This window comes from Panthera leo, chromosome C1 (assembly GCF_018350215.1).
Source record: "Panthera leo isolate Ple1 chromosome C1, P.leo_Ple1_pat1.1, whole genome shotgun sequence".
Lineage (NCBI taxonomy): Eukaryota > Metazoa > Chordata > Mammalia > Carnivora > Felidae > Panthera > Panthera leo.
The window spans coordinates 58,849,592-58,873,170 of NC_056686.1; the positions used below are offsets into that span (position 1 = coordinate 58,849,592).

The following is a 23,579-nucleotide window of genomic DNA, read 5'->3' on the forward strand; positions in this document are numbered from 1 at the left end:
AATATCTGTTTGGGAATAATTAATTGGAAATGAGAGCATGTGTATTTTCCAATTCAGTAAAGTCACTGGAGTGGAAAGGGGATAGGTTGTTTCTGCTTCTCACAGTCTATTCTTATCCCTTTCCTGTTTGGGGAGAGATTTTCTAAAAATTGGATTCATAGCTCTGCAGCTTTAGTATCTCTTGGAGAAGAACCAAAACAAGGATGGTCCATTACAAAAAAAAAATAAAAAGAACATGCAATGAAAGATATTTAGACATGTATAAAAACTTAAAAATAAACATGAAAAGTTAATAAATTTTTTAATGTTTATTTATTTCTGAGGGAGACAGAGAGCAGGAGCAGGAGAGGTACAGAGTCAGTACTCAATAAATGATGCTATTACCCATTGTAGTGAAGGTCTTCTAAAAAGATTTATTTATTTTTTAATGTTTATTTATTTTTGAAGGAGAGAGAGACAGAGTGTGAGTGGCGGAGGGGCAGAGAGGGAGACACAGAATCTGAAGCAGGTTCCAGGATCTGGGCTGTCAGCACAGAGCCCGACATGGGGCTCAAACTCATGAACTGTGAGATCATGACCCGAGCCCAAGTCTGACACCCAACAAACTGAGCCACCCACACACCCCTACCTGGAAGATTAACAAATAACATATTCTTTCATATCAGTGTGGTCCCAAAAAAGCAGTGAGGACTGCATGCACATCTCAGAAAATTGATCTGGAAAAGGAAAAGAGAGGGGCAGGGAAGAACTCCGTTTTACCAGTTTTGCTACAGCCATTGCCTCTGTGGTAGGCAGCCTTCAAGATGGTCTCCAGTGAGGCTGATGTTCTGGTATTCACATCATTGTACCAGAGTTGGTGTGTTTTACTAATAGCATGGGACAGAAGTCATGGAATGTCACTTTGCTCTAGATTAGAACAGTTACTGCAATTTCTGCTTTGAGCTCTTCTTCACCCACTGCCCACCCACTCTGAACAGGGAAAGGCATGTAAAAGCCCACATGGAAAGTGACTGAGTTCTCCTGTAAACAACCACCTTGAATGATCATGGAGGCAAATCCTCCAGATTTATCAAACCTCAGATGACTTCAGCCTCTTCTGTCACCTTAATTGTAGCCTTGTGAGAGACTTTGAGCTAGAACCACCAGCTAAACCACTCCTAGAATTCTAACCCACAGAAACTGAGATAATAAATGTCTTTTGGCAGGGGGGGCACCTGGGTGGCACAGTTGGTTAAGTATCTGACTCTTGATTTCAGCTCAGGTTTTGGTTCATGAGATTGAGCCCCACATCGGGCTCTGTGCTAACAGCACAAAGTCTTCTTGGGATTCTCTCCCCCTCTCTCTTTGCCTCTTGCACTCTCTCAAAAATAAATAAATTAAAAAAATACATTTTTTTAAGCTTATATGTTTAGGGAAATTTATTATGCAGCAAAACATAACCAGAACAGTCCTACTGGTTCTGTAGTCATGGTGAACCTTTCCATAACTGGTGGCTTTTTTGAGCAGGAAGATTCCTACTGCTGTAGGCACAGCACTCTCTGACATACCTTCACACTAAGTAAGGCACACTCCATGCTGCCATCAAATGCAAAGGATAGTAATAATGGATTTCAAGGAGGTTCATCTCCCAAGGCCAAAACTATACTCTCTAAATTTCTCAATTTTCAGAAAAGAGGAGACAAGATCCTGTCAGGCATTGGGTTCCGGTCTGGATTTGACTTTAGCTTCTTGTCACTGTTTCAAAGACATCTTACATTCTTGGATATTCTTGACGTTTGAATCATGTGTCAAGATGTTGTTGATTCTAGTGATGGCAACGTTTCATCTCATATGCATAGCAGATTGTTCAAACATGCCGAGGCTGTGGTGTTCCTTTCCATTCTGCTGTTCCCAATTTTATTGTCACTTCAGAAATAAACTACAACATATAAAGGAGCACTGAGAAGGCGGCTTTAAGAGCCCTGGGGTAGAGCTAAAAGCAGCTCCCTTGATTTTATGTTTGAGCCATCTGGTGCTTACATCAGCTACCACTTGTTTTCAAATATATATTATTTGCGACTTTGTAGAGCTGAATAACATGAGCCCCTTTGGTACAGCAAATATTGTCAACGTACAGCGATTTAAATAAAAGAAGAAGCTAGTCATTTCATATGAGTCTGTGTGGAGAGAGGTTGATAGTTTCTCTGTACAGAGAACAGAAGAGTTCTTCAACGAAGAAATATGTCTAAAACTTTATCCTCCTGGACACCAGACAAATTAACTAAACCTTTTCAGAGAAACCATCTGTGTCTAGAGCAAAGGCCAGTTACTATTGAGTACTTACTATATCACAAACATTGTGCTAAACACCTCAAATGCTTTATCTAATTTGAGCATTTCAAATGCTCTATCTAATCACAAATAAATTAGACAATGCTGCAGTAATAATCAACCTTAAAATCTTAAGGAATTAGCATGAGAAATACTTACTTATTGCCTTGCTACATGCATATCTATATATCCCTCAGAGATTAGGTTGATCATCTTGCTATTGTAGCATTTGGAAAAAGCAAAAGTTCAATTTGGGAAGGAAAGAGGCACAGTGTCATTCATTGTTTCTTCTACATGCTGGCACCACATATCAAGGAGGCTCAAAATCTTACTGGTTGAAATAAGCCATTTGATCTTGCCTAAAATCTTCCTATAAACCTAGAAGGAAAGAAGAACCAGATCTAGGCTATCTTACTAGAAGCCTCTAAAATACCTTCTTTTTACATGTTCAGAAACAGTGATTCAGAGAGGTAAGGTGATCTTTCAAGGCCATTTAGCTGATAGGCCATTTAGCTGATACCTGATTTTTCAAGGCCAGATACCTGATTTGTATATTTACATCCAGGTCTGTTAAAACTCAAAGCCCATGCTCTTGAGCGCTACATGTGGAGAAGAGAATCCCTGGCTTATAGTGGCACTGATCAGAAGGAGGTGGAGGGTCAAATGGTATCTGTTCTGTCTGCACAACATTCTTCCATGGAGTATTTCAAGTATTTATTCTGTATGCCCTAAGTGAATGAGGGCAGGGACCATGTCAGTGTTTGATGACCACTGAATGCTCAAGATCTAGTATAGCTCCAAGCACGTAGCAAGTGTTCAGTAAATTTTGGTTGAAATCTATTGAATGGATGCCTAACTTGTGACACAGGTCATATAGGACTATGTAAACCAGGATACAGAGAGCACACTTGGTGCTACTTTGAACTACACTTCCTTCCTCATTTATACAGTAAAATGGTAAACTCAAACTATATTATATCTTGTATGCTCCTCCATTAATGTAGCAGTATTGTGGGATAATCATTTCTACTCTCTAAGGCCAAATGGAAGATTAGTCAGTTAGTCTTTAATTTTTTTTTTTTTTTTTTTTTTTTTGGCTTCCATCCTTTGCTACCCATGTGTGTTGTCTGGAGTTACCAAGTTTGGCACATGTTCACTTTTCCACCTATGATTATTTTTATTCTCATTCTTATTGCCATATTACTTTCCCAGCCCTTCAAAAACTTTTTTCCCTAATGTTTATCTATAAATGTCATAGCATTTAAAAATTAAAACTGTCTACACTTTGCTATGCTATGTCCATAAGAGCTCCTTCCTCTCCCAGGAACTGGAGTTGCTATTTCCTAGAAGCACCACTGCTTTAAGAGAACTTTCCAGACTCTAACTCACCCTTGCTCTTGTCAGGATCCTGAAACTGACTTTTTTCTACTGACTCAATTTCCCTGTCTACTGCTGTGGACATGACTTTTTTGAATCCAGCCCTTCATGCAGGAACATTGTGATTCCAGATATGGGACATGAACACTAGCATCTAAGGCTGAGACACTTGGCTCACATTTTTACTCCTTTTTGTTTAGTACTCTGTATACTTGGTCCGCCTCTGTTCTAGTTCCTTAGACTAGACTAGCTTATGCCATCCAAATCACTTAGTAGGAGAAATTGGACCATACTTTTCTATGGTATAGGAAAATCTACTTGGAGTATTAAGTGCAACAATCAGCTTGTAGGAAAGAATTGAGGTAATTTTATTCCCTTTCTAGAATCCTGAAATGTACCACCAAGGAAAGCTATGAAATCTGCTTTACCTCTGTGTTTACTATTTTAGGTTTATAATACATCTCTCTGAGTATAACTTAGAAGACCTACATCATGGGTATTATGTTGTCACAGAGACCAGCATTATAAAAGGAATTTACTATACCATAGTGTGCTACTCTACATTTTATGCCCTTAAGAAGAATTTTTATAGATATTGTTTATAAGTACTTAATTAAATGATATTGCATACTCCATCAGGATTGCCAATGGGACTTTTCCTACCTCAACATAAAAGTGCAAGCAGTACTCTTTAATAATTTGTAACATTATTCTTTCACAGTGATCCTTCCTTCTTCAAAAATCTAAACATTAAAAGTTTCTGAGAATAGATCATATTCCATTACAGACGATCATGAAGGAAAAAAATAATCATGATTTATTGAAGAAATTTCAATCATATTTTGGTTACTTCAAATAAATAATGAAAAAGAGACACTGAGAAATACATTCATTGTCTGATGGGCCACTTATATGATTGAGTATTTTCAAGACATATTCAAACAGCCATACACAGATGTACACACACAGAGATGTTTATAACATGTACACAAAGAATATATTCAGGTATACTCAGTATGATACACAAACGAAAGACTAAAAAGCCAGAGACCTGAGGTCTTGTCCTTTCCTGAATTTATTCATGTTTAAGATCTTAGGCAAATACTTAACTTTATTTAGCCAGCAATAGAATAAAATTTTTAAATCAGAGCAAAGAATATATATGTTAGTTTCCCTTCTGCCACATGTGGTAGACATTGCTTATTGATTTGGGCGTTCATTTCTGCAGGTCAGGGTGGCAGTCTCAAAACTCTTTTCAGTACTAGGCTCCAGGCAACACCTTCAATTGATTTGATTTTACACCTGATATAAAGTCCATTGGTCATCTCAGGCAGATGACTGTAAATGTTTTTTTTCTGTAAGATCATGAAAAAATATATACCTTCTTTCATACTGAAAGAATTTGGAGCCTGAAAATAACTCGTTCATATTCATGTGCATAATAGCAAAACAAGTGCTAAAAGTATGAAAACTTGTATATCTTTAATCACAGATACTCTTTCTTCTTCTTCTTTTAGAATACACTGCATATAAATAGGCAAAAATGCATTTTACTTTGCAGCATATTCTCAGGAGAATTCAGCAATGGAAACTCCCCCAATTTCTTGACAACACAGAAAATTGGCATTGTCAAAAAAAGATGTTTCTTTGCATTTGACTTAAATATAGGGACATACACTAATATTTCTATTCTCAACTTTTTGCAACATAGATTTTATGTTCCATATCCTTCCACAAAAGAATTGAGTCAGCTTGTAAAAATTACTTATACTTATGATGCAATTTCTTGCTTTTCTTTTTTCCCTATTATTTAAAATTCTACTGAGTATATACTTTCTAGAAATAAGATTACATTTAGAACTACACTCCTTCCAAATGGGTATGTTTCTTAACAGCATATACCATAGTATCTATATTTTATACTTACCCTCTTTTTGAGTGACCAGTCTTATTTCCAAATTTCCCTATATCTTTAAATAATGAGATTATTTCAAGCATTTCAAAATGAGTAATTAATTGCCCAGCCTGAAATCTGCCTGGAATCAAAGTATTAATGCCTGAATTAATTTTCAACTTATAACTGTTTTCATTTACACCTACTTCCTCGGTAGTTATTTAAGGCAATTTCATCTTCCCTGTCTGTGGCTTATATGTTAATGTATTTCATTTTAATGAACACTCTTTAAGCTGTAGAAGTAGGCCAGACGCTATCAGAATGTGTCATAAGTGAAGAAATCTGACTCAAAGATAAAACTTTCAGATGAAAATGTTTAAAAGAAAAGGTACAATGGAGATATTTTTAAGTCAGAGATGAGACATAAGTCATCTGAAATATATTGCTATAACAGGTTCTATCCTTCTCTAGGAATTGAACAGAGATGAACATATCTCTTTGTGCATAGGTTTTAAAATTTTTACCCAAGACTCGTCGTACACACAAGCTAATCTGTCGAAAAAGTTTGATAGCTGATAGTTTTCAAAATTACTTGTTATTTCACTGAACTCTAATTTGAGTATGTAGATATAGCTCAAGGTTTTTATACTATTAGCATACTCCTAATAATTACATTTAATTTGGTACAAAATTATTGTCCTTGTTTAGCATATTTTCTTTTGTTAGCATCAAATATCTTCATCACAGGACATTTTAAAAGTAAGATTTAATAGTAAATTAGGCTTGCAAAAAAGGATTTTAATGCAATAACTCAAGTCAGCATCATAAATGAGGATTCATTGCTTTAATTAATACTGTGGAGAATTAATAAAAAATAATTTTGTTGTTTAGCTTTCATCTTTATGCCTTTCAGACACATTATATGCTAGAGTAGGCAAATAAAAAATGGTTTATCATTATATAAATAACTTTACTTAACTTTTTAGCTCTAAAATATTTCTGTTTTAGAATACTAACTTTTTTCTATTATTGAAAATCTGGGCATTAATCAAGTATAAATGAGACAGGTGTCAATCAAGTGTTAATTGGAGATCATATTATTTGGCTAATTAGACAATATTATGTTGCTAATTAGAGACAATATTGTTAAAGAATGGAATACTAATATAAAATGAAACAACTGTATTATTCTCTTAGTACTACAGTTAGCAGAGACCACTTAATTATCCGTGAGGCAGTGACCTGTTCAGTCTGGGGAGGTGCTCTTTAGTTTTCAAGATAGACAATTCCTGTGTCAAGGAAGAATGAATCACTTAATTGTTCAAAAGGTGAAGAGTTTGTAGCCAGAAAAATCACTGTTATTTGGAGTTTCTCACCCTCCTGCATCCTATTATTGTTCTCAAGTTCCAAGAAGTACAACATAGTGTTTTAAATCTCTATTCTGGAATGGGACTCCTTCACAGACACCATTATCCTCCTTTTCCTGGTAAAAGTGGACAATCTAGAGGAAAAAAATTTATCATTTCTCTTAATGAGAAAATATATTTTGAGCACTGAATTCCTGGATTCTTTCTTCTTTGGATTTCACCAAGTAGGTTGCCAGAATCAAAGATGTCCTGCATGTAGAGCCTGCTAGAAGGTTGGAATAAGAAAAGTTCAGGCATTTACAGGGCACACTTTGGAGCACCAAATTCCCAGGAATTTAAGATCTTTTTAGTGTCTCTGGTAACACCAAGAAGTTACCCCCGAAAGTTCTCAGCAGTTTTACTTTACTATTCCTTCTGAAAGTGTCCTCTTTTGAAGGAATCAATTTTTCCTCCAATAGATAAGGAATAGCCACATGGAATTCAACTTGAGACAAAGAGTGACTAGCCTTTTGCACAACAGATTGAGAAGCCTTAGTTGAATATTGATGCTCTGCATCCCTCTCACTCTCAAATTACAAATTGCATTTTCTTTATATCATGCCCCAGCTTAAATAGTAACCATTCTCAAATATCTCTAAGTAAATATGTATTTCTTGCAAAGCAACTCTGATGGGTTGGTAGTGGATGTTTGTAGGCTGCAGTTGGTTAAATAGCAAAGATGGCCAAGGTTGATTAGCAATGTCTGCCAGAGGAGAAGGGTGGGAGAAGAAGATGCCCACATGCTATGTTATGCTTCCTGTCTTAGAGAGAATTTCCTTTCTGAATCTTGGTTCATGATGATATAACTTGCTACATAAGAATAGACATTCTTAGAATGTTTACTTGTTGCAAAAAACATAAAGGTAAAGGTGACATATATTTATCCTCTGCCCACAGGGAAGAAGAAAATTAATCTGTTACTCTAGTGACCAGGAGTGAGAATTTGACAAGAGTACCACTGAATATGCACAGAGTATAGGAAAAGTTAGTCTCAATGCTTGAAGTTTAATATGTGGCCAAATTCTATTCCTTTCATAAGTAACTTATGAAAATGAAGTCAACAAAGATCCATTAAAGGAAAACAAATACAGTAAAACCTTGGTTTGTGCGCATAATTTGTTCCAGAAACACCTCGGTAATCCAAAGCACTTGTCGGTCAAAGCAAACTTCAAGAACCATGGCTCAGTTGTGGTCATGTGACGTTAGGCATCATGTACTAGTTGTATTACAAGACACTGCTCATTTACCAAGTTAAAATTTATTAGAAATATTTGCTCATCTTGCAGCACACTCGCAGAACAAGTTACTCGCAATCCAAGGTTTTATTGTATTCTCTAGTAAGACTATATGCACTCTATCTCTGAATGCGTGGAAATCATTTCTGGTGCTCCTTTCTTGCTCTCTGTAACCCTAAGAGTTGAGGATATCTTTAAATGTCCTTTACCTTAACTGGGCTATCAGTAATACGTAGGCTTGAGGAAGCTATTTTCTATGATGTTATATAATTCAAGAAAATATAAATATAGATAATCTACTTGTTATGACTAGATCATAAAAGATGATACAAAGTTCTGAACTTGACATACTTAAAGGATATTATTTAATGTACTATAAGATGTCACTTATTAGACCTCTTCTCTTTAAATGAAAATAAAGTAGTTTTAGATGAGTTATGAAAGCCCAGATTCATCAAACTTTAATGCATAATAGTAGTCTCTATATTGCATTAAAACCTGGGGTTTCCATGCTGGACTTTTTTTGAAACATAGAATTCATATTTTTGGGTAATATGTCTGAAAATTTTTCTGCCTTATATGTCTGAGACAATCTGCTCATTGCCCACTGAAAAGATTGACCAGATAGAAAGTAGGAAGTGTTTGCTGAAGAAAGAGGCCCACACAGCTCTGTTAGTTAAGAGGAGAGAATTTCTCGACTCTCTGAAGAATTAATATGATGTTGCCATAATGTCAAATTGAATGTTATGGTTTATTTAGTAATTCCAGAAGCATTTACTCTGATAATGTATGAATCCTGGTGCACACGTTATCTTGTATATACACAAAATTCTGAGAAAAATCATTAATGTGCAACAATTTATTATTCTGTCCTCTCAGTGACAATGTTTTAAAATGAAGTTTTATCAATTTCCTAATTATACACAAAAGCAAATAAATTCAAACTCACACTCATAAAACCACATTCGGGAAATGAAACACAAAGAAAAGAAAGAGAGAGAGTTAAAAATAAACATGGACGGGAGGGATATATTCTGTTTTGAAGGTAGACATAAATGTTCAATTAACCTATTTCTCATGTCCTTTTTTATGACTACATATGGTGACAAATCTTCCTAATAAGAAGTGGTAAAAACAACAGATGTGTAAAATAGCAAAATAAAAACACCTCAACAGATGTATAATTTTTATTTTGCATGAAATGAATAGGAATGTGGAAAGTACATTTTGCAAAGCATAAAAAGCCCTTCATTTAGGAAAGCTATGAGTTAGAATGGTTTTAGAAACATTCTATGGATTGATTTGAAGAATTCAGGAAAGACCATGCCCAGGGCAGACACCTAAATGCTGTGAAGCCTGATTGTAGTTAAAAAATTAGTTCTTTAAGGTACATATAGTTCACCTCCCACATTTGTTTTCAAAAAGCACAAATACCTTTGGGAGTGAAGTCTGAGAAACAATCACTTTGAGGACTGGAAAGAGAGAAAAAGAAAAAAAAGAAAAGAAAAGAAAAGGAAAGGAAAGGAAAGGAAAGGAAAAAAGAAAGGAAGGAAAAAAGAAAGGAAGGAAAAAGAAAGAAAAATAGAGAGAGAAAGAAAGAAAGAAAGAAGAAAGCTGGAGAAATCATGAAGAGAAGGGAAGCTAACAGAATCTTAAATACGGAGTTGTGTAAGGGCTTGGAATTGCTGATTATTAAGTATGGTGAAAGCGGGGAAATTTGGCTCTGTTCCAGACAAAAATTAGCTGGAGGTAGTATGGGAGGGAGGAGTGTCAAGTTCAAAAAACTTTGGAAGTTACATCAAATACTTGGAGGACATCAATCAAAATGAGGAAGAAAGAAAATATTGATAAGATATTTCTAGTCTTTCTAACTGTTGAATTCCATTAAACAAATTAAGTTGCTCATTAATAAGTCAAAATCTTTATTTTGACATACATTTTTAAAACTTTTCAATTTGAAATAAATTTAGATTTACACAGAAGTTGCAAAGGCAGCGCAGAGAGCCCACATATACCTCTCACCCAGCTCCACCATAAGATAATAATTACCAATAATCACTATAATTATTAATACTAAGAAATGAACATTCATACAATATCATCAAACTATAATCTTTATTCAAATTTTCCAAGTTTTTCCTTTAATGTTCTTTTTCTATACCGAGATCCAATTCAGGGTAGGTACCATGTTGTATTTAGTTTCCCTGCCTCTTTGATCTTCTCCAGCTTGTAATATTCCTTCAGTGTCTTTCATTACGTTGACACTTTGAAGAGTACTGGTTGAATATCTGCAGAATATCCTTCGATTTGGATTTCTCTGATGTTTTCTCCTGATCAGAATAAACATATATTTTGGGAAAAATACCACAGAGCTTATGTACCTTTCTCCTCCTATCACATCAGGGGTTCATTATATTGATGTGTGTTATTACTGGTGATATTAACCTTAATCGCTTAGTTACAACAGTTTCTGTCATGCTTCTCCACTGTAAAGTTATTATTTTTCCTTTTACATACTCTAATCATTAGCAGGGAGTCACCAAATCCAGTCCATATTGAAGGGGAAGAGGAATTAAATTCTACCTCTAGAGGGTGGAGTAGCAAAGAATATGTGGAATATGTTCAGATCACCACTGTAATTAACACATATTTTGGAGGTGTCTGGTGAGCTCAGTTGGTTAGGCGTCCGACTTCGGCTCAGGTCATGCTCTCATGGTTTGTGAGTTTGAGCCCCATGTCAGGCTCTGTGCTAACAGCTCAGAGCCTGGAGCCTGCTTCGGATTCTGTGTCTCTCTCTCTCTGCCCCTCCCTTGCTCGTGCTCTGTCTCTTTCTGTCTCAAAAATGAATAAACATTAGAAAAATTAAAAAAATAAATATTTGGGGGCAGATACTTTGAAGATATAAAAATATCCCATTTCTATTTAAAAGTATTCCACTTATTTTAATATACATCAAATCTTACCTGCAGTAATTATTACTATGGTGTTCTGATGGTGGCTTTCGGTTTCCCTCATTCTCACATTTAATAATTGGAATTTTGTAAGGAAGGATTGTCTTCCCTCTTTGTCTATGTATTAACAATTTTTTATAGCAGTATGGACTGATGGATATTTATTCTTTCTTTGAATTGTAGTCCAATACTATCAATAGTTATTTTGCAGCTCAAATTATTCCAGTTCTGGTAATTTGGAGCTCTTGTGAGTAGTTCCTGTGTCTTTTTGGCATGCCCTTCATCTTTTTTTGCCCCCACACTTCCTTACATATTGGCACCATAAATGTTCTATGCTTCTCTTGTATTTTCCCTGCCCAGCCCTAGAATCAGCCATTTCTCCAAGGATACCTGGTTTCTTTTATTGGACAATGGTATTAGGAACTAAGATCCGGGTGCTAGAAGTGCTCATTGCCACTGGAGTTTCAGTGTTTCTAGGCTTCTCAGGAGGCCATATTAGAGAATGTGTGTATGTATATTAACTCATATATACACACATTTAATTTTATTTCTGTATCTATCTATATATACATTAAAATCACATGAGTTCATATTGATATTCTCAACAATCAAGCACCACATGGTTAATTCTTGCATTTTGCCTTTGCTTATTTGTAATTTCTTTCTTAGGCAATGGGAAAGTTGACTTTTATTGTCTATAATATATCTACTTATTTGCCAATCCCAGTACACATGCAATATTAGTTTCAAAACTGCTAACCCCTAATCTTATGAGAAATGAATTTACCAGCCAGAGTACAGTTCATTTTCATCTTTAGCCTTACAGTATCAAATCAAAAGACAAATTTACAAAGTTCCTTAAATCAGCTCCTTTCTTCCTCACTCATTTTGGTGTGGTTAGGTGATTCATTTGTTACACAGTTACATTCATTTATCACAGTCTGAATTCCATCTTGGATTTCCCTGACATCTGGTTTGATTTTTAAAAATTTGCATACAAGTTTGCTTTTTATTGTGTACATTTCTGTATTTTGATAAAGACATAGAGCTGTGTATCCATTACCACAGCACCACATCATCCCAAAATTTCTGAGCAAAGTATTTTGACACAAATGAACCAAACAATAACAGTAATAACAGCACTTTATACTATTAACTAAATTCCTAAAATATGTATGTGAAGTACCTGGAAGGTTGGGTTGTGATTGGCTCCAGACAGATACCACCAGTTTCACAGAACTTAATACTGAGAAATACACTATCAAGTACACACTTTCCCACACCATTATCTATTAAATCACCATATATTTCAGATTACCATTCTGGCAAAAAAAAAAAAAAAATCTTCAGGGATTCCAAATGCTGTGTATACTTCTCAATCCACAAAAGACTGCCGAGATCTCAGCTTGGAACTGCTTTTCAACCTTCTATTCTACCATTTTGCTGTCTGCCTTTTATATCCTAAGACTTTTTCAAAGTATTGTGTGAAGGCCAGCTGTACCACCTTCACTTCAAGCTCAAGCGTCCACGGTTATCACCTACACAGGTATTGCCTTACTCCTGAAGAGGCAGTGGGCGTGGTGGGGGTGGTGGGAGTAATGATGATGATAATAACTATATTTAGAAGTTATCATTTATAAAGAACTCTTATATGTACTTTTCTAAAGAAGTTCTACATGCACTTTTCTAAAGAGTTTTCATAGGCAGCTTACAATGATCCTGAGAGCTATAAAGGCACCCACTATTACAATATCTACTTAAAGATGAGATTAAAGATTAAAGTAGATTAAAGAGTCTACTTAAATTGAATCTCAGAGATTATATCCAGGCTCTAACGTTAAAAAATAGCTGGCCTAGGACTTGAACCCACATCTTCTATTTCATATTTCTTACCCTCCCCATTATCTATGTTGAAACCTTTCAGTGCTATCAGCGGAGAGAATAAATAAAATCAATATTCATTACATATGGTATTAATATGTACCAGGCATTGAATAATTTTCCATCTTATCCAATCTAATGACATTCTTTCAATGCTGTAAGGTAAATACTACCAAATGGAGACACTCGTATTCTAACAATAACTTTCCCAAAGTCACCTCTAGATTTCAATCTCAAATTGCTTGAGCACAAATTCCATCTTTCCATAGGATCACACTAGATCTTGTTAGAGTGATTATAAATACCCTTAGCTCTCAAACCCAGTGTTTTGTGTCTCATGAAGGTAACCGTTTTGGGTTTCATGAAGGACTGGCCAAGATTCAGTATATAAGCCAGTATATAAGAAAGGATTTAATACTATATAAAAGGGTGAGCTTGATATCCATTCTCTTCTCTGAAGTAGCAAAGATTCTTCTGATTTTAGTCTCCTGGATCTCTGAAGTCTGGACCTAAGCCTTAAGAAAGAGTGAAGCTTTTGCTAGCTAGCTAGAACTGGGTTTGAATCAGGGCCCACTTTGCACTAGCCGTATGGAATTGGAAAAGGTATTTAATGTCTCTGACACTCAATTTTATGTTCTGTAAAATTGGGAACTATGTCATAATGTTGCAGAAAGGATTAAATAATATGCTGTACATAAAATCCTTAGCACCTTGGCTATAGGTATGAGATCAAATCTTAGGACAGGCAGCTTTTAATCTCACAAAGCCATTACAACAGTCCCACTTTTCTGTTAGCCAATAAAGTGGTCAAATAAGTTGAGGAAGTTTATCGTGAACATAATCAAAGCAAGCCTTTAACAAAGTCCAATGGTCCTATTATTTTTGATTCGGTATTTACATTCCAAATGTTTCCACAACCACTCTGATTATACATCCTGTTCTGTTTGGGAGCAAGCCTTATGTAATTTAAAAAAAAAATATTTATTTTTGAGAGAGAGATAGAGAGGGGGGTGGAGGGGAAGAGAGAGCAAGAGAGAGAAGAAGACACAGAATCCGAAGCAGGCTCCAGGCTCTGAGCTGTCAGCACAGAGCCCAACATGGTGCTTGAACTCACAAACCGTGACATCATGACCTGAGTCAAAGTCAGACTCTTAACCAACTGAGCCACCCAGGCACCCCATCCTTATTTAATTTTTAATAGGACCTTCTTTTATTGTCAAAAGTTTTCAATTTGGATGATAAGCTATATGATCACACTATTTAAAAGGGTTTACTAGTTCCTCTGTCTTTTACTCCTTAAAAATAAGCAGAAGAGACCTACTGAACTGGATGAAACTATGTGCTCACTTGAATTTATAAATACTAACCACAAACCAAATTTGAATGGATAATCCTAAACTTTTTACACAATAACAATAGAGCAGCTATTAAAACAATCATTTGAGTAGAAATGTTTAAGATCCCAAATTTTCAATATCATTGTTTCTCCATATACTTTGGTATTTGTTTGTTTGTTCATTTATTTGAGGGAGAGACAGAGAGAGAGAGGCAGAGGGAGAAAGAGAGAGAAAGAATCTTAAGCAGACTCCATGCTCAGCATGGAGGCGGATGTGAGGCTTGATCCCACGACCCTTGGATCTTGACCTGAGCCAAAAGCAAAACTCAGATGTTCAACCAACTGAGCCACCCAGGGTCCCTCCATGTACTTTGGTGTTTAAATAGCTAAAGATGACCATGAATCCTGGAAACATAGATAGTTAGAGTCCTGTGTGACCAATCATGTTGAATTCTAGAGTGTTCAGAGTTGAACAAATGGCTTAGGTGTCATTTTAGTATCTGTTCTGCCTCTTTCAAAAAGAGAAAAAAAAAGTGACAAAGTATTCTTTTTAGATCTTTCTTTCATGAATATGCATAAATATAGCATTCATGAATCACTGAGATGTAGGAGACTGTTAAATTGCATTTTTGCTAGAGTTTAAAAAAACATATGAGTAACCATACTTTTGACTCTGAGTAATTACAATTCCTTACTTAGAGGTCAATTTTTGAATCTGTTCCACTGTTGGCTTATGGGATGAAGTGAAATGGAAGCACAAAGGCACACTAATGATGAATTATTAAAGTTCTTTTTATTCCCTTGTGGCTAAATATCTTTCTAGTTAGAATGTAGGTGCCAAAGGTTTGATTCAGATTATCATGAATAAATTATATAGATTATTTAGCAAAATTTAAAAAGATAATGAGAGAGTGAAAAGAATAAACTTTCTTATTAGAACTTATTCTGCATTGTTAACTTTTCTGTTGTTATTTTGACATCTATTTGAAAGAATGACCCTAGAAAAATTTTATTTCCTTCTTTAAAATTCTTCACGTGTACTTCAGTATTTTTCCTGGTTGTAGGACAAAGATAACAAATATATTGCACTGCTTATCATTACTCCCATCATACACCTGCAAATATTAATAATCTGGATTTTTTCCAGATTGTTTTCATTATTTCCAGTCATTTTCATTCCACAGCATTCAAAGGATATACTTCCAAATAAATAGCACTAGAATCCAGATGAAAATCTAAATACTTTCTCCAGTATATATTTACTAAAGCACAAGGTCTCTGAGTTCTCACTTACCTTTAAGAACTGCTGTAGAAAATTACTTGGGTATTTAGCCTAATTGTTACTTTATACTTGAGGGACTCCATTCTCTTTCCTTTTAAATCACTTGAAAAATAGTATCTTTTGTTACATAATGCCGTGTCAATAGTCTTAAAATCTCAGTGACTCCTACAACATTCATTTCTTGCCCACATAATTTGTTGACTGTAGGTCAACGGCAATGCCGCTCCTTTTCCACGTGTCTTCTTTGCTTTAGGGTAAGGTCCAAAGCATATCTCTTACCTGGCTTAGGTCCTTCACATTGCTGAGGGAAAGTCTGAGAAAGAACTATCAATAGTTCTTGGGGCTTTTGTCTAGATGTGGTATACACCATGTGTGCTATTTTATTGGCCAAAGCAAGTCACAGAGCCACTGGAATCGGTGGCAGGGAGGAGTTGCACATCATTTAGAAATTGGTAGATGTATAATTGTCTTACAGGAAGGAAGTGGGTATCTGTGAAAAATAACAGTATCTTCCACAAGCGTATATTTCTTTGTTTGTTTGTTTATTAGAGAGCTATTGTTCCAGGCAACATACTGGGGCAGGAATAATAGGGCTACCTTCTACTTAAGTGCAGCAAAAGAAGATTTCAGGTTTTCTGCTGACTCTGGAAGATACTTAATCTTCTGGAAAGACATATCTACGGCTTTTGCCTGGGAGCTGGTAGATAAATGGACAGTTCATGAACCCAGGATATGGTTGATTTTTCCCTCAATGTTTTTATGCTGCTTTGCACCTGGACTCTATGAGCTAGATCAGAGAAAGCCCACAGAGCATTTTTGCAGAATAATGTCCTAAATGCCCATGTAATTTTAATTATAGACCAAGCTTAAATGGATAATTTAAAATATGCTCCAATCATACAGAGGGAGAGTGAATTATCTTGTATTATTTACTGAAAGAACTGGAAAGACAAGTAAATGGTTGCTAAGCCTTTTGCTATCACTTGGAGAAATAAGAGAGTATCAAAAATAGTAAAACCATGAGCCTGAAGGAATGTAAGAGTGAGATTTATTTATTTTTTGTCACATTTTCATAACAGAGGGAAGTTTGAAATAAGCAGAGGCTTAGAATTTTGCAGGGAACACTGTCTTTCTAGTGTAAAGAAGGGTGACAACTTTAATCAATAATTTTTACCATTTGAAATCTGGCAATAGTGGCTGAAGGAAAGAAAGAATAACAGTGCTGAGTGAAAGTTTGGGGGACTTGTCCCAGCAGGTTGACATGAGATGACTTGAAAATGATACACTGTTGGTGTCTTTTGTCCTGACTGTAGGTGATAGATGACTTTGATACAGAACGGGCATGCTGATCAGAAAAATAAAACAAAACAAAATAAGAAAAACAAAACCAACCTTCCAATCTATCATTTCAAAGTAAATATGTACTTATGTTTGTAGGGGAAAGAATGAAGGGCTAAGGCATTCCACATTTATTAAAACCTCTACTCTTGCCACTGGAAAGATTTGGCATTACTTGGGAGCTTGTTAGAAATGCAGAATCTTAGGCCCATCTCAGACCTACTGAATCAGAATCTGCATTTTAATAAGATTCCCAGGTGATTTGCATGCCCTTTAAAGCCTGAGAAACACTGCTCTACATGTACAGCTCCACGCAGGGGAATGTATGTATACCATTTTATGTAATCATCACCATACATACATTTGTTGCCAGAATTTAAGAATTAGGGAACTTAGTATCAGGTCTCATAAATTTGGCGAGATCTTCTACATGGTAACTAGTGAATCTACTAGTTTTTATTTCCCTCAGTCTTCCATGTTCTCTTATTGGAATTTTTTTCTCTAAAAACAGAAAAATAAAAGCTCTGTTTCTTTAGCACCTCAGTTCTCTACAATTCAAAATTCAGTGTTCCCTCAACTCTCATTTTCTCTCTGCTCCCTCTCCTCCTTTTGTGCTCACAAGTACAAAGATGTACTTCAGGCACTAAAAACTAAAAACAAGTCAAAAAGTTGATCACAATTTTTTTTTGTAGTTCAGAGAAATAAGAAAAAATTTTATGAAGAACTATGTTTTATCAGTTCTGGATATCAATAGTTTTCATAAACTTTCCAAGGCCACAATTAATATGTGGATACTATAGACTTGATAAATCTGTCTCACAAGGATAAAACTGGAACTCACAGATTATACAATCATTGACTCAGAGCCAGTAAAAGATTTAGAGATAACTCTCTCACATGTCCTGAGACCTCTGGTGATTTTTCAAGCTCTTCTATTGCAGAGCTGTGGTTAAAACCCAGGTCTTCTGATTCTAGTTTGGGGTTCACCTATTTCTCCTACATATCACAATACTCTAACGAGAAGCCAAGAGTGCCTGTTAATTAGAAATGATTAGGAAAGCACACAAATTTTGCATGGTATTTTCAGGGGAAGAACCAGTCCTGAAATCCTGTCCTTACACCGGCCAATGGCCTTTTTACTGATAGGTAACTAGGTAGAATAAAATGGTAGTAAAGAAAACACTCCCTGATGGTTCCTGGGAGGAAGCCATGCTTCCACTGCTTTGAGCCTTTCTATAAATTTTATCCAGAAACAGGGTAGGATCACATTCCCACCAAGATCCTATTTGACTTAATCCTTGGCTTGAGGTTACTAAAGAATTATGGCATATTCAAAAGAAAAGAAAAGGAAAAAATAAACAGCTGGAGTTTGTGTGCTTGTGCATGCTTCTATGTATATATATACACAATAGTTTAAGCCTGACTAAGACTTTTATGATTCATGTCATTTCTTGTATACAGACTTCATCACGGTTCTTAGTGGTTTTCGGTAATAAGCTATTTGCTTAGCAGGAAAAATAAGTCTCTCCCTATGATTGCCAACATTGTACTGGTCTCTGTGTAGAGCGTATTTCCTCATCAAGAACTCAGGCCCTCTAAATAGGACAGCGCAACCAGTATTGGCATGCAGACAAGAACACACAGAGAGCACCAGCTGATTCTTGAGTTTCTTCACCAGGTACACAGAAAGACAGAAAAAAGAAACAGTGCAGGAGCTTGGTGGGAAGAAAAGGAATGTGAAATAAATATGATGGCACAAGTGAAATCAGAGATATTGAAAAAGACAGAATACTAGTGGAGGCAGCAAGGGAGTGGATGAGGCTAGAGAAGATAATGTTCTTAGGAACATTGTGGGTAGGAGTTTCCTCTTTAACAGACTTATATCAACCTTCAAAATTTTCTGAATTTATTTTTGAAATTCTGCATATTTTGATAGTATCTTCCTGTCGATCTATGTCCACACAGAAGTAAAATCATAAAAATATACGCCATAAGTTAACATAATGTCTGGCACACAGAGAATAAGGCCACTGAAGACAGAGGCAGAGATCAGGGTGATGGTGCCACCAGGCAAGGGACACTGAGGACTGTTGGCAACCACCAGAAGCTAGATGTGAGGCAGAGAACAGATTCTCAGAGACTCTGGGCCAATCATGCCAAGATCTTGACTATGGACCTCCAGAACTAGGAAGGAATAAATTTCTGTTGTTTTAAGCCACCCAGTTTGTGGTAATTTGGTATGAAATCCCTAGGAAATTAATACAGATATTTAAGTGAACGGATTACTAATAATACCTTTAATATTTCCAAGTATTTGAATTTCTAATATTATTTTGTCATTCAAAATAAGTAACCACAAGATAAAACAAAATAATTTATAGCATTTTCTGTACTTTATAGGTAAGGAAACTGAGGCACAGAGAAGTCAGCAAGTAGTAATAAAATTATTAGCCATCTTTTTTAAGGAAAGCATGTATTTAGCATTATTCTACATCAGGCAATTTACTGTGGCAGTCTTTGTGCATCTTTTCATTTATTCCTAGAAACAATACTCTCTGTGAGATGAGTATTACAGCCCTCATTAAACAACATGCTGGTAAGTAACAAAGTTGGATTTGAACCCGTCTCTCTAGTCTAACTGTTCATACTCTTAAACAGGAGTCAACAAATTTTATCTCTAAAGAGCCAGATAGCAAATACTTTTGTCTATGTGGGCCAAATGATCTCTGTAGCAACTTCTCCACACTGGTTATAAGTAGCTATAGACATACATAAACAAATGGGCAAGGGTGTATGCCAACAAAACTTTATTGGCAGTGAAATTTGAATTCATGATTTTCACAGGTCATGGAAATGTTTTTCTATTGACTTCTCCCATCATTTATAAAGGCAGAAGCCATTATTGGTTCATAGGTCATACAAACATGGGTAGTGGCTGGATATGGCCCACGGACAGTAGTCTGCTTTAACTATAGCAAGACAGTAGGAGATAGCCATGAAAAAAGTCCTAGGAAGTTAAACTAAAAGCATATTCCAGTAGGATACAACAATTTTACAAATGTTTGGTTTTAAACTGCTTTGTTGCATTCCAAAAATTCAAAAAATTTAAGTAGGGCATCTTTCTTATAACAAAGGTGCTCCCTCTTCTCCACATTCTAAAGTCAGGTTTAATTGGCCAGTAAGATCTCCTGTGTCATCATGCCTAACTGACTAATGTTAGATGGAGCAAGGGATGTTTATGTCCCTTCTTGATTCCTTTTATCCCCATGTAGATACCACATTATCACACTAACTGGCCATTGGTAAGATCATAAGAAGCCAAGTCCTCAGCCTCCTCCATGTGAGGCTATGGGAGGTGGCATGAACAAACGTGACGCCTTGAGACGAGGAAATATTTTGTGGTGCCCCTTGTCAATATCTCAAATCTGTGGTTTAGCCCTCATCTCAATCTCTCTCTCTTCAGTCACATTTCAAATTTTAAATGAAAGAAAATTAATCTACTATCACTTAAAGTCTTCTTAATTGTCACTGATAACAGAAGTAGAGAATACAGTAAAGTATAGAATCAAAGAATTAAGCATTAGGAGTCTAAAAGAAGCTTTCTGATTCCTTGAGGACAATTTGAGACTAAAATGGAAAATATAAGGAGATGTCTCAATTTTATTTAGAGAAATGCAGACCCACGGAGATAATTTTCTTTGCTTTTTCATTGTGTGTTTCTCCCTCCCATCCCCATTTCCATCATATTCCAAAAACCATCTACTTGAGATAAAATTTATTAAGTTTTGCAGAATTCGGTGTAGCTTCAAACATATATTTTCTATATACAGTCTGCAATGAATGTAGTAGCTGAATACAGAAAAATGACTTGAGGGAAGATTGTTCTAAAAATAATATTTCCAGCAAAAGGCAGAAATGATATAGGATTGATAAGCATTTGCTATTACCTATATTTTAGTCTAATCGCCTGTGCTTTTTTGAACAGTTACTTACATTTTCTAGTAATGTTTGTTTATATGCAGCTACTTTTCTGCTTTCTTGGTACCTAAAATAAAACTCAGGTAAACTATGCAATTGCTCTACTATTGCTTGATTTCCACATAATGGGGACATGTAAGAATTCAGTTTTCTGTTACTCATTCTAGATTTCATATTGTAATTGACTTCTGTCATTATTCAGCTCACAATAAAGTATATCAGCATATGCAATGTATAAGTTCAAAGATTCATAAAATGATAGCATTTCCAATTCACTCATTCAATCAACACTGTGTATCAAGAGACAAAGCGCTGTTGTTTATTGCCAGTTAGATTATGAATATCCTTTGTTGTTTTAGGGAAGTCGTTTTATTCACTTATCCGTGAAGTGAGCAGGTTAGAGACATCTTCAAGCTTCCTTGACAGGGAATATACATTCCATACACAAGAGCCCTAAGACCTTAGAATTTGATGAGCTCCAGTGAAGAATAATTTCTGCTAAATGTCTGGTCCTTGCACCACTTATTGTATTCTTTTACCCCTGAGAGACTGTCTAGAGACCCCAGGGAGAAAACCTGGGAGAGCAGGAACAGTACTAGGTTTCTAGGAGTCCCCAAGGATCTCAGGTCATCCATATATTCCAGATGAGCAAACTCAGAAAACAAGTAATTTGTTTATTATTAGTCAGTCAAATATTTATTGAAGTTACTATGTGATGAGTCTGGTGCTGGGAAGTGGTTTTCCAGTTGTAAATAAAAGAATGCAAAAGTGAGGATGTGAATAAACACCCGAAAGTAAAAGTGTAAGAATCTGTTTATATATGAGTACATATCTATATATGTATGTTTGTGTATAGGTGGTACATAAAATAGAATTATAAGAGTTATACACATTGCATATGTGTATATATATGTGTGTATATGTATATATATATTTCTTGGGAATAAAGATCCTTTGTTATCTGTTGTTAAAAGTAATGTATGAATTTTTAAATCTTAAAATAAATCATTTCTCATTAAAAAGGAACAGACTAAGAAAGAAAAGTTAATGACCTGGTGGTAGAAAAAGGGTTGACAGGAAGGAAAGGAGAGGGAAAGAAGTTCAGCACAGCCTGAACTTGGAAGAGAGACCGAAAAAAGAACAACAGCAACAACAAAAATAAAACTATGTTGGAGCACTTAACACGAAGCTAAGTGCATTTCAGAGAGAAATAAAGAGATTGATCTTTATTGTTGTTGGAAAAATTCGGTGACTCTCCTGAATCCTAAAGACAATTTTCAGAACGATTTGAATTATTGTTTTAAGGTCTTAAAGCCCTATTTATTTATTTATTTATTTATTTTAAAACAAGATAACACCGTTTTATTGGGGTTACACATGGTTCTTGCCCTCAGTAAGCATGGAGTTGAGATAATAAATATCTGGTGCTTGGATTTTATTTGCGTTACTTGGAGAGAGAGCCGCAGCGTGTCTCCTTGGCAAAAGGAGGCTAGAAGCACCATTGTGTGTGAGGTCATTGAGGGTTTCTCTTCCCAGTTGAGCTATACATAAACTGGTGACTTGATCGTGTTTCAGGTGACCCTCAAAAAAGCTCAGACATGCATGTGGCTCACCAATGGGGTCACCCCACCTTCCCCATTCCTGCTTAAACACTGTTTCTTCTCTGGTGGTTGTGGTTATAGTGTTAACAAGTATACTACTAAGCTTTGTAAAACAAATTCTAGCTTCAGAGCTCCCACTATTTCTGGGACTTTGGGTTACTTACTTAATCTCTTCGTGCTTCACTTTCCTAAAAAATCATAAAAAAATACTTCCTACCCAAGATAATTTTGAGGACCAGACAAAGTGTTTTAAATACTTAGTGTAATTTAGACAATGTTTTTATTGATTTTCATAATCTGTTGACACACATAACAGTTTTCCAAGGGGATCCCATGTTTTGAAGGGAGAGAAAAGCTTGGTAATTTAAAAAAAGCTGTTTCTAATTTGTTGTTATTACAGCCTTGGGTTTTTTATACATGGTATTTTCTTTGACAAGTGGCACATAGTGACATTGGTACCCCAATACCACAGACACTCTCATAGAGCTTTGTATTTGTCCTCCCTGCCTAAGACTATATAGAGCTCACTGGGGGTCTTGAATATATCTTTTTTTTTCCCCACTAGCTGGTACATTAACTTGAGTAATACACTGAATCTGTATGGCTTTACTAGTAATAGAATTACCTACACTTATAAATTGGAAAGTGACATATTACTACTACCCAGTAGTTAAATGTACCTTTCAGCTACAAGATACAATATAAAATCTTTGTGTGACAAATACTTTTCTTACTTGTAAATGCATACTTCCAGTGGTCAAATTATTTTATGCTGCACAGTAAAATTTTTCCTTAATGGTACTTATAAACTTTGTTTATACTGGGTACTTATTATTATTATTATTACTTTTTAGAGGAAAATGTTCTGAAATATTACTGTATGACTCTAGCCACCTCTTTTTGTTTAATACATGAAGCCATGATGATTAAATTTTGTAGAACAAATCATAGTTCCCGGAGGAAAACTAGCTAAAGTGTTTATATGCTTTA

General features: G+C 35.5%; 1 protein-coding gene across 5 annotated transcripts in view; it reads right to left on the reverse strand.

Annotated features, from left to right (window-relative positions):
* NEGR1 (neuronal growth regulator 1) overlaps nucleotides 1-23,579 on the reverse strand; it is an 841,359-nt gene that overhangs the window by 123,179 nt on the left and 694,601 nt on the right. The window contains exon 7 of one of the 5 annotated variants that reach the window (XM_042952179.1): nucleotides 2,491-2,688. The exons of 3 other annotated variants lie outside the window; for them this stretch is intronic. In XM_042952179.1, the coding sequence (XP_042808113.1) occupies nucleotides 2,681-2,688 (8 nt within the window). In that variant the 3' untranslated portion in view covers nucleotides 2,491-2,680. Of the gene's footprint in view, nucleotides 1-2,490; nucleotides 2,689-10,356; nucleotides 10,553-23,579 lie in introns of those variants that run through there. One more of the 5 variants, XM_042952175.1, reaches the window with a different exon arrangement.